Source organism: Enhydra lutris, unplaced genomic scaffold (assembly GCF_002288905.1).
Source record: "Enhydra lutris kenyoni isolate GAN:26980312 unplaced genomic scaffold, ASM228890v2 scaffoldscaffold63, whole genome shotgun sequence".
NCBI lineage: Eukaryota > Metazoa > Chordata > Mammalia > Carnivora > Mustelidae > Enhydra > Enhydra lutris.
Window position 1 is genome coordinate 6377483 of NW_019154147.1, and position 12703 is coordinate 6390185.

Below are 12703 nucleotides of genomic sequence, written 5' to 3' on the forward strand. Positions count from 1 at the left end.
CTGAGCCACCCAGGCGCCCCCTCTAGTTCCTTATTAAATGTCAAAAGATGTTTTAGCTGGGTAATTACCTAGATGTTTATACATCAGTTAAATTTTTTATTACACTTTGAACTACCTATCTCACAGAGATATAATAAAGTTACAGTTAGGTATTAGAAGAGGAATAGAAGATGAAGAACTTTAGAAGATAAAGTTCTAAATAAATACAAGTTGATATTTCTAATTTCTTTGCTTTATATTTTTAAAGCAAAACCTTTTCCTTCTGATAAAATTGTATTGAAGAATCCATAATGGTTAGTTGTTACTGTTGTTGTTACACTAGTAATGTTTTTAAGATATTATAGCTTTTTCCTATTTTGTTTTCTGTCTTTAGAGAAGTAGCTGATTTTCAGCTCTCTGTGGATTCTCTATTGGAAAACAACAATGACCATTCAAGACCAGATATTCAAGTTCAAGCCACAAGACTGGCAGAGAAGGTACTTCAGCACTATTATCTTTTTTAGACATTATAACAAACTTAGTAAAGAAGAAAAAACTCTGCAGGCTATCTCAGGCATAATAATGAATTTAATAGTGTTTTTTTTGTTCAAGGCACCTTGGAAAATACAATTTAAATTCATTTTAGCCATGTGCTATAAGGTTAAGATGATTTTTCAAATTAGCTATAAAGCATTCCTCTTGAGCTGACATTGTTCAATTTTTTGATTAACTACTTACAGGAGGACTGACGTGTTAATTAAATTTACAGATTGAAGCTGGATGGACTTCTGAATTTAAGAGAACAAGCTTGATAAATTAGAGCAGTGGGTTGCAATTTTTAAAATGAGTTTCTGAGAAGATGAGCATTAAAATATGAGAAAAAATGATTAGGTGTAAATAGAATCATGATTACAGAGAAGAAGTGGCTAGATAATTTAATAAACTCATTCATTTCTAATTTCTCTGTTGGGTTTGGTATCTAAAAGGGGAATTGAAAGGATTGTAGAGAATGACCAAATCTAAATTACTAATGTAATACCATAAAAAACAGGGGTTTTAAAATATGGTTATTACATGTGACACAGGCTTCTGGGCACACTGAAGGATTGGAACAATGAAAGTCACTATCATAGAAAAAGATGTGTAAAGAATGAGTATAATCAAAGAGCTTTGGTAGCTGAGTAAATATTTATTTGATCAGAAAATCAACCTAGATTTTTATCAGGAAGTACACGAGGAGTAGAATTGTTCTGATTATGGTATTTAGTTCCTTCTCCCATATCCTGTGAGTCTCAAATATAAAGACTAGTGATTCCTCAGTGAAAACAGGTATCTCTTCAAGTTTCACGGATATATCAGGTGCTTAGAAATCTAGTTGGTTAAAATTTTAAGGTATATTCAATGAAGACCAAGTATTTAAATGATACCTATTTTTTGTGTGGGTACAAGTGCTGGCGGCGTAGGGCCTGACAGAATTAAATGTCCTGTGGCTCTCTGCAAGGTGGGTGAGATAAAAAGAGTTCACTGCATGTCAGGGCACATCAGGTGGGAGGTGAAGTGATACTGGCTTCCTTCCTTGTGAGGTGGAGAATTTGAAGTGAGAGAATGGGAAAGAAGAAGAGATTCTGAAGATAGAGTAGTATTCTAGGCTAGAAAAGGAGGAAACTTGTCAAGTGATAGAATTGAACAGATTGTCATTATATCCAGACCTGGGCCTTAGCCAGAGATATGATGCACCTGCTGCGTTTGGACTCCAAAGTGATAGTATTAAAACTACAAATATCATTACACTTGTTTTATAATATATTTAATTTTACTTGATTTTTTTTTTAATCTTTTCAGCTAAAATGTGATACAGTGGTGAGCGAAATCAGCACTGGTCAAGGGACTGTAAATTTCAAAATTAACAGAGAACTATTAACAAAGGTAAGAATGGATTATGTTCCAGCTATGCACCTTTACTCAGTCTGATTTAGCTACAGTGGTTTTCCCCCAGTTCTTAAACGTCGCCTCCTCTTGCCTCAAAACCTTACCCATTCTGATTCTCCTTCCTGGAGTGCCACCCCAGGTTAACTCCTGCTTACCCTTCAGTTCTTGATATTTCCTGGGCTGTGCCTTTCTGTCCCCTTTGTTTATGTGCTCTACCGTCAGTGGGTAGCTCTCCTTTGCAGAACTTATCATAGTTGGTATTATACATCTTTTTATTTGATTAATGCCTCTTGCCCTTTAAACTAATTTCTGTTAGGGCTTATAGCATCTGTTTTTCTCTCTGTTGGATCCGCAGCTCCTAGCACAGTGCCTGGCATGCAGTAGGTGTGAGATAACTATTATTGAATAAATTAATGGACTCTATATTGAATACCCAAAAAGTACTGCTCGTTTTGGCTCTCTGGTAGTCTGTAATCTGTTGGTAGCATGAGATTTATACAGATGAAACTATAAGATAGCTTATTCTTTTAATAAAACAAGTATTAAAACAAAAGTTGGATTGATACAATAAGCATAAGAAAGATAAGAAAACTCAGGATGGCCTGGAAGAGTTGGAGAAATGACATAAAGGAACTGGGTCTCGTGTAAGACTGGAGGACAGGTAATCCTGGATAGGCAGTGGTATGAGATCTTTCGTTGAGAGTTTCATCTCAGTTGAAATTGAAAATTTATCATAATGCATGCTTTAGGCTGTTATTTTGTTTTGTTTTTTAAGAAATACTGGTTTTGAGTTGGTTAGAAATGCTGCAGTCTTGAATTGAAAATTACTATAAAACCAAAATTTCTAATATAATTTCTCACCAAGATTATACAGATTATAGACATTTGCCCATCTGCCCTATCAGTCTTCCAAGGGAGAGTTCGTGTTAATATGTTTGCCTCTAGATCCTTGAATTTTTTTCTTTTATCTTTTTATCCTTCGTACTTCAAAGAGAGATAATTAACCAAAATCAGTCACAAGGACAAAAAGGAAATTTGTTTTGAGCTTGTTGAAAAGTGTCTGCAGTCTGTTAGGCTCTTGGTTGGTAACATTTCATGTCAATTTAGTAAACCATTGAGTCTAATTTACCATTTCTACATTAGTACTCTTTCTTCCGATTATGATCCCAAGTATATTTTTTTAAGATTTTATTTATTGGGGCACCTATGTGGCTCAGTCAGTTAAGCATCTGCTTTCGGCTCAGGTCATGATCCCAGGGCCCAGGAATCAAGCCCCATGTTGGGCTCCCTACTCAGTGGAGAGCCTGCTTTTCCCTTTCCCTCTGCCCCTCCCCCTTCCTGTGCTCCCATGCACTTGAACACTCTCTCTCTCAAATAAATGGTAAGTAGATAAATAGTTATTTATTAGAGATAATATTTATTTGTTAGACGGCATGAGTGGGAGGAGGACCCCAAGACTCTGAGATCATGACCTGAACCAAAATCAGGCAGTTAACTGACTGAGCCACCCAGGTGCCCCAACAATCTCGATTTTTTTTTTTTTTCAAAGATTTTATTTATTTATTTGACAGAGAGAGAGAGATCACAAGTAGGCAGAGAGGCAGACAGAGAGAGGGGGAAGCAGGCTCCCTGCTGAGCAGAAAGCCCGATGCGGGGCTCGATTCCAGGACCCCAGGATCATGACCCGAGCTGAAGGCAGAGGCTTTAACCCACTAAGCCACCCAGGCGCCCCAACAGTCTCGATTTTTATAGAAGCAGAAATGCAGCTCCCCACAGTGCCCACCAAACTTCAGTCTAATTCATAGGCAGCAGTATTTTACCTCTTTTATTTTCCCTGAGATGGGAAAATGTACTAGTAGATGATGTTGCTTTACAGCCAGCTTGACTGAAAGAGATGTGTTTTATATATCAAGCAAGGCATGTGTTTACTTCTTTTAAAATGTCAGTGGCCAAAAAAAAAATAAATAAAATAAAATAAAATGTCAGTGGCCACGAATTTTCATGCTTTATTATTACAGTGAACAAGCTATGAGATTTTCTCTGATTTAAGAATGCACACTAGCTTGCTTATTAAAAGTATTCCCAGATCCTTCTCAGTTGACAACACAGGGACAAGATCTAGGGCTTTGAGGTCTGGCTACTCTTTATCACCTGGAAATCCTCCCTCACTGTAGCCTTGAATGCCTGGATCTTAGTGTGATTTTTATTAAAGGAACAAGCAGATTGCTCACAGTAGCCCTGCTCATACATCCTAAACTAGTGAACACCCATAGTCAGAAAAAGGAATATTGAATGTGCCTGGTTAAAAGTTACAGTTTTTTAATGATAAGCCTTGTTTGCTCAAAACTTAAATTCTTCTACATCTGGCTTCATTATTTTCAGGTTTTAAAGAATGGTCATTTGCATGTATAATGAATTTTTCAGATCACATCAGGAAAAAAATTCAACCCTTTGGGACCGTTATTAATACATATTTTTACATATTAAAGTCATCAAGATTGACATGTAGCCAGTGACCTGTGTCCGAAACTTACTTTTCAAGCAGGGAATTATGAATTTGTCATTGCTTACACATGTACAAACTTAGCCTTGCATAAAACGTATCTGTTTACGCATTGCAATTGAATTAACACTGGCAGCCCCAGGAATTGATTAAATGTTAGCTTAAGTTTGGATCACTAACTGCGGCAGTATAATGTCTTTGTGTAAATCATCCTCAAACATAGGAGACTAGAATGTGAAATTAAAGACAGTAGGAACTGCCAAATCATTGGAACTAGATAATGAATTTTTCAAAACCATAAGGTGGTATGACCAATTCATACATCGTGAAGAGCTGTCAGTTTGGTGTCAAGCTTCTGCCTGTCAGTAGCTTACAGATGACTTTCAAAAGTAATTTAAGGGGCGCCTGGTGGCTCAGTGGGTTAAAGCCTCTGCCTTCGGCTCAGGTCATGATCCCAGGGTCCTGGGATCGAGCCCCGCATCGGGCTCTCTGCTCTGCGGGGAGCCTGCTTCCTCCTCTCTCTCTCTCTGCCTGCCTCTCTGCCTACTTTTGATCTCTGTCAAAAAAAAAAAAAAAAAAGAGTAATTTAAAATAATAGTTAATTCATTTAAGGGGAGAAAAAAAAATATGAGTTTAACTAAAAAGGAAAAAGGCAAACAAAATCCTCTTTTTTTAGTTGTGCCTTAAAAGTACACAATGGATAACATCATTTTTATTTTACATGTATACCTGTATTTTTTCATTTGCCAGATTCAACTTTGCATGCTCTATTAAAAAAACTTAAGGAAAAAAAGAAAAAGAGATACTAATTTAAATGGCTCTGATTCTGCTCATTATTTTGCTAACTGAGATTAAGCCAGAAGGCAATAGACGCATTCAAGTCACATGTCGTGCCAAGTGGCTGCGCACATGGAAGGAATGAATGATTAAACTCTTTTCAAGGATTGACCAAAAAACAAATAGGTAGTAGTAGCTTCTGTAGAAGTTCTTATAAGAGCATCTTATATTTTAACGTACTTAACGAGGAGTAGATGGACCTCTAGCTTATTCATCTATCGGAATATCAAGGAACTTTACTAGCTCACTGACATTCTATAGTTTAAAGCTTTTGCCACAATTTAATAAACTTTCTGTTTATTATTTGCCACAGACTATGTTACTGAAATCTAAAGATAAAGTGGCATGTGTTCTGCCCTCAAGGAGCTTATGATCTAAAAGAAAAGCATAAAAAATATCAGTGTAATGTGTAGTGGATATGATAATGTGATGCATGATACAGTGGAGGCATGTGTAAGCCGCAATCCAATGTAAAGAAAGGTACACGTAAGTCTAACTTGAGGAGTGAAGAGGTAATCTTCAACTGGGCAAAAGTGGATGCCACTCTTAATATCGGGGTTGTGGATTCAAGCCTCATGTTTGGTGTAGACAGTCCTTTTTTTTTTTTAAATAAAGATTTTATTTATTATTTGATACAGAGAGAGAGAGAGAAACAGTAGGAGAGGGAGAGGGAGAAACAGACTCCCACTGAGCCGGGAGTGACGTGGGGTGCGATCCCAGGACCCCAGGATCATGACCTGAGCTGAAGGCAGACACTCAACTGACTGAGCCACCCAGACACCTGGGTATAGACATTACTTAAAAACAAAAAAAAATTTTTTTTTAATCTTTAAAAAAAAAAAAGAAAAGACAGCTATATCTGGGAGATATAAATGCAGGCATTCAGGCAGAGAAGATAGCCTGGGCCAGAGTACAGAAGGTCAAGAACATGGCATTGTCTGGAAATCAGTGGTGATAGAGTATGGTTCACACATAGGATGACATGGGGGAGGGTATGAAATTATACAGTGTGAAGGGCCTTATATGCCCTGCGTTAGAATTTCAGCTTTTTCCTCTGTCATCATTTTCCATGGTGTGTTATGTGTACCACAGGTGGTATGCTTGATAATTTTTTAGTATTACACTAATAAAATTCACCTCATTTTAATATTGTATATTTATTACCAAAAAAATAAGACCCTAATACTTCTACCTTATGGTTTTTACGGATGTTATAATGTGCCATTTAACAAACCAGTTTTCTTAAAATTATGAAACAAAGGCAAAATGCATGTAAAGTAAAAAACCAGAAATTGATAAAATCTTTTAGATGTCTTGGAATTATTGAAGGGTTTAAGTAGAACATAGATCTAATTAAATTTACATGTTATATAAGGAGATAGTTATGTATTATTGTTTTGTTGTTTTTGTAGTGGTATAGCTGACGGATGATGAGGTTCTAAACAGGACAGAGGGGATAACTATAACGATAGGCAGTGGCAGGTGCAGGATTTGGTGATTAATAGGTGGTTGATTATGAAGTTTGAGGGAAAAGGGTAAATCTTAGGTACTCCCGGGTCTTTGACTTGGTTAGCTGGGTGAGGCGGTAAAGTTCATGTAGATGGAGACTGCAGAAGGAAGAGGAGTATATTCCATTGCACATCTCAGGCACTTCAGATCTTGGAGTTGGACATACCAGTCTGTGGCACAGGAAATATTTTATTAGGTAAGTAGTAGTTGAAGTCTTAGGACTTTATACCTAGGGGACGTATGAAGTAAGGAGCTAGAAGCAAGAAGGAAGCACAGCATAGGGAGTGGGGCAGCAGGCAGTGGAAAAGGAGCCTGCAAAGGAAACTGAGAAGTAGAAGTCAGTAGAGCTTAATACCCTTAAAACCAAGGAGGGTCAGTGGTTGCAAGGAGAGTAGTCATCAGCTAAGCTGATGTTAGAAAAGTAGTCGCCCTGGGGAGGGCGGGTTAGGGTGGATGATCAAAAGGGACTCTAGACTTTTGCCTTATTCGTTTAATTTTTTTTTTATTTTACAAAAAAATGTACTCATAAAAGTAGTACTGCATTAAACAATTTAAGCATTCAGTTAGGTGTGGCATTCTTTTTTTTTTTTTTTAAGATTTTATTTATTCATTTATGAGAGAAAAAGCACAATGAGGGAGGAGGGGCAAACGGAGAGGAGAGGGAGAAGCAGGCTCCCCGCCTAGCACGAGCCCGATGTGGGGCTCCATCCCAAAACCCTGAGATCATGACCTGACCTGAAGGCAGACACTTAACTGACTGAACCACCCACGGGCCCCAGGTGTGGCATTTCTCATTCTAATTTTGAGAGCCCTTAGAGTGAATAGTAGAAAAGGAAGCTCTAGGTAGCAGAGGGATCAGATTGTCAATGGAAGGTTTAGAAGTGGGGCATGTAAGATAGTCCTTCATTAAAGTTGCTTTTTTTGTTTGTGCTAGAGAAATATCAATGAACTAAGGGTCATTTTTTCAGGGAGAGCTTAACTTCCTATGATTGCCTTTTGTGGAATCTACCATCCATTACATATAAAGGGATGGAAAGTGACATGGATGGGTAGAATGTTAACTTCAGAATAATCTGACTCTGAATTCCTCCTCACTAATATTTACCTACCTACTTGCAGCCTTGTCAGCTATTGTCTTGGAGTAAATAATTAACATTTAATGGGCCCCTGAGGTATAACAGGCACTGTTCTCTTTAATGTCTCTATATGTTAATCCTTTCTTTCTGTGTCCTACTATATAGTGTGAGTGAAAGGAATATTATTTCTTCTGTCCTTGTACAACTACATACTGTTTCTGAACCTTAGTTTTTACATCTATTAAATGGGAAATGTCCATTTTTAAGATTGTGAGGCTTAAAGATAACATAAAAGCATCTGGACTTTAACCGAGCACTTTGTATGCTTCTTAAAAGTATTGCTTTGCTACCTCCTGCTGCTTTGTCTGCCTTTTCCATTAAGTGAGCATCTTAATAAACTCTTAAGATAGTAAAATTCTTCACATTGTAAACTACATATTTAGGACTCAGAATCCAGTTTGTGAAGTAAAACCAATGTAAGAGTAAATAGCCCATTACAGTAAATTCAAACCCCTAACTAAAAAATAAATACATTTATAAATAAACACATCACACCATTAGCAAAAAACAAAGTATGAATTTTGTGAACCATATAACCTATGTACATTTCTAGAAATGAACCTGGAATATGTTTCGGTTGTTTCTGTTAGTTTTCCTTGTTTTTTGTATATGTAGCCAGTAGGCATTTGAATTAAAATTTTTTATTTGTTTTCTACCATTTCTTGTGATCCTTAGTAATACAAAAGTAGCAGTGGCATGCAGTAGTTAACACATTAGCTATGGCGTGAAAAAGGTTTTGCCATGTAGCCTAATAGAGTATGATGGTGAGAAAGTTAACTTCTCTGTGCTTCTCTTTCCTCATTCATAAAAAATAATACTTATCTCCTAGGGTTGTTGTGAGGAATAAGTGAGTTAATACATAGGAAATGCTCAGAACAGTGCCCAGCGTATAGTACGCATTCAATAAGTATTAGATGCTCCTTCTGGTTTTGGTGTTACTATTTGCTGTGGGACTTTCAACAGTTATTTAACCTCCCTAAACTTAAGTTTCTTTATCTGTATAATATCTATATCATTGGTTCCTGTAAGAATGAATATAGGTGATGTATAAAAAGGGCACAGAGCCCCCATAGATGTTAGTTCTGGTTATTACTGTTTTGACTAGCATTAGCAACAGAACATGGTGGTGCTGACAATGCTGTGAAATTCTGAGATCTGTAAATTAGAATGAGTAAATGAAGTAATTAAGAAAATCGCAATTTTTTTTCTGTAAATTCCATGTAAATTCTGTAAATTCCATGTGTTTTACTTTTCAGACAGTACTACAACAAGTAATCAATGATGGCTCAAAATATGGATTAAAAAGCGAGCTTTTCTCTGGTCTTCCCCAGAAGAAGATCGTGGTTGAATTCAGGTGAGTGCCTACTCATTTTATGTGTTGGTTAGTCAAGGTAGCTGGGCAGGTAAGTGTTTTACCATTATCATCTGGGGCCTCAGGATATAACACATGGAAAAACAGAAAACCAGTGAGATTATATTATTTTCTTAATATTACAGTGAACTGATCACTGTACCATGAATAAAAATTTTAGACTCCAATAAAAAAAAGTCTGGTGATTATGGGTTTTTTTAATTAAGTATTTAATAGTTAACTTTTTTTTTTAGAAGAAGTACTTATTCCATCTTTGTAGACTCTTAAAGCCGAGGTAATGGTTACTACCATATTAAGAATTTTAAAGTAATGTGATTACCAGAGAACAAAGCCTTTGTAGTATTTGTAATGTATATTTTTTAAATTACAGAAAACTAGTTTTAAGTTTTAATATGCCTCTAAATAATTCTCATTACTTCCTGTTGCACTGTCAGTATATCTGTCTAATTTTTGAGCTGTTTTTAGGCAACCAAAACAGAAAGGGAGTACTTTCAGAGATAGCTGACCGGTTGACAGCTCATGGAAAAGATCAGAGATACTATATTGTAATTTTATTTGCCTTCCTAAAAGTGAACGAGTCTTGATGAACTGTTTCCCCATTTGGAAAGTTAGAACTTGCTGTACCCTTTTATTTTCTTAACTATATATTCCTGTGGAGAATTTTTTAAAAAATGATGAGGGAATTATTTCAGATTTCCTAATTCTTTATTATGACTTATTGTGGTAACAGACTTAGTTATGGTCAGCACCCAGATAACCAGAGGCAAGAGAAGGTTTTATATATTCCTCACTTGTACTGTCTCTGCCACTCTCAAAAAAGACAGACTCTCTGAGATTCAGTAAACTTGTTTATGGTAAGGACTGATGGTGAGTAAACTCATGCTCCTATGGAGTAAACAGATATTATGGATAAATCTTATACTACCATTACACCCCAATCATATTTTAAGTTGAGTTTAGACATTAGTTGTATCACAGAGAGGAGAGGGACTTCATGAGGTCATCTTCACACCAGAGAGGAATTGCATGAAGGCCATCCCTCAAAGAAAGTTGCCTGCTCTTTTCCCTCAAAGAAAGTTGTATAACAAGCTACTCTAACATTTAATACAGGAATTGACAAATTTCAGCACATGGGCAAAATCCAACCTGCCATATGTTTTTGTAAATAAAGTTTTATTGGAACTAGGCTTGCACTTTCATTTACATGTTGACTACAGTGGCTGCTTTCTCATACTACAGTGGCAGTTGAGTAGAATTGAATGGAACAGTTGAGATAGAGATCAGGTGGCCCACAAGCCTAAAATATTTACTGTCTGATTCTTTAAGGAAAAGTGTATCAACTCATGACTAGTGTCTTGAGACAACCATTTTAATGTTCATGACCCTGTAGCTCTTGAAATCATGGATGGCTTAGCGCAGTGGTTCTTTGACTTGCATGTTGTCATTTGTAGTTCTGGTCATGTAGAGACTGTACTGGGGCTAGAAATCCAGGTGACTCATTTACTTGTCTGGCAGCTTACCTGAGGGCTGGCCAGGCATCTCTCTCTCTCCTCAGTGTCTCTCAGCTGCCTTATTATTTTTATTTCATAGTATTTTATTGTCATTTTTTTAAAAACAACTTTGTAGGAAACAGCACAGAGGATCATAGGGGAAGAGAGGGGAAACTGAACAGGAAGTTATCAGAGAGAGAAAAACCGTAAGGGACTCTTAACTAGGGAACAAACTGAGGGTTGCTGGAGGGGAGGTAGATGGAGAGGATGGGGTAATTGGGTGATGGGCATTAAAGAGGGTATGTGAAATAATGAGCACTGGGTGTTACACACAGCTGATAAATTGTTGAACACTACATCTGAAACTAATGATGTACTATATGTTGGCTGATTGAATTTAAATAAAAACATCTGTTACCATGAATAATTTAAATTAAAAAATAAAATCTACTTTATTCTGCTTATTTTGGTCCTCCTTTTCTTGTTTCTTAACGAGAACCTTAGGTTACTTACTGGTTTGAAACCTTTCTTCTTTTCTAATACATTCCACGCTATAGATTTCTCTGCTTTAGCTCACAGATTTGCTATTTAATTTGCTAGGGGTAAACTTGTTTGTTCTCATTCTGTCAGGGATCACAGTCCTTCACCATCCAGTTTATAAAACTAGTGTTTCATATATTTTTCTGGTTTTATGGTTGTTTAAGGCAGAAGGGTAAATCCCATCCTTATTATTCTGTCTTGGTGGGAAGTGGAAGATTCCTTGTTTTTTAACCTATAGAAGGACATTTGCTTTCTTCCTCAATAATGATTAAATGAGCATTCTTGTAGTGTCATAATTTCACAATTGTGCACATACTAATATAGCATCAAGTATTTAAATTATAATATCCTTTATATAAGTCTTTAGAAATAGATCAAATTAAGTTCTCATTTTACTACTTTTATCTAGCTGTGTTCAAGTTAACTTATTATTTTCTAATATTGAGAAACCTGTGTTAAATTTTCAGACATATGCAGAACATAACAGTATAATTAAGTCCCATATCCTTTTCACCAGATTCAAGAGTCGTCAAGATATTGCCACATTTGCTTCATTATCCTTTTTCCATGTTGCTTTAGTCCCCTCATCTGTAAAGTAAGAGATGAGGGCACCTTAGCTCGCAACTCTTAGGAGAATTAAATGGGTTAATGTATGTAAAGTGCATGAAACTGTGCCTGTCAGGTAGTGAGTGCTCTAGAAACATTTGCTGTTGTCAAATTATCGATTACAACTTTTGATAGATAATACCCAATGTAAACAAAATTTCTTTGGGGTCAGTAATTTTTTAGAGGATAAAGAGTTTACATCTAGTACACAAAGTTTAATTCCTAATAATCTGCATTGTTTTTGTGTCAGAAAAATATCTCTGAATTTCTTCATCCTTTTTATCAATCCTTAAATGTATCTTTCCTAAGTGTGCCATTCTCTGTGTATGGTACTACCTCATGAGTGACAGGATCAATTTCACTAAGGATGATTCTTTCTGAGTTCTAATTTATCATTGCTCTAAATTTCTAATTTTTCACTTATCTTTGCCCTAAATTACCAAAGGCCTTAATCCCCAATTGTGTTAAACTGTGGAGGCATGACCTAGTTGATTTTAGAACTCTTGTTCTTAGAACAGAAATATAACTTTTGGAATTACTTGCAGTTCACCCAACGTTGCCAAAAAATTTCATGTTGGACATTTGCGTTCTACCATCATAGGTAAGTGTCATTAGTTTCATACAAAACACGACTTTGGGGCAGTATTTTATAATGCATTCTAATGGTTTAATGCTTAAATAACAATAAGACAAAAAACAAAGTTCAAATTTATATGAGCTTGATGCTAATTAAATATTACATAAAATGGGAAAAATTGGTTTAGAAGTAAAAAAAAAAAATCGTTTCAAAACCAAAAGGTTA

The 12703-nt window shown here is 36.1% G+C and overlaps 1 protein-coding gene across 2 annotated transcripts in view; it reads left to right on the top strand.

Annotated features, from left to right (window-relative positions):
• The window catches only part of LOC111158795 (arginyl-tRNA synthetase 2, mitochondrial), a 59833-nt gene that overhangs the window by 18337 nt on the left and 28793 nt on the right, over positions 1-12703 (top strand). For both annotated transcript variants that reach the window (XM_022521049.1, XM_022521048.1), the window contains exons 3-6: positions 374-476; positions 1822-1905; positions 9150-9247; positions 12447-12502. In XM_022521049.1, coding sequence (XP_022376757.1) covers positions 374-476; positions 1822-1905; positions 9150-9247; positions 12447-12502 — 341 coding nt within the window. The remainder of the gene's footprint in view (positions 1-373; positions 477-1821; positions 1906-9149; positions 9248-12446; positions 12503-12703) is intronic.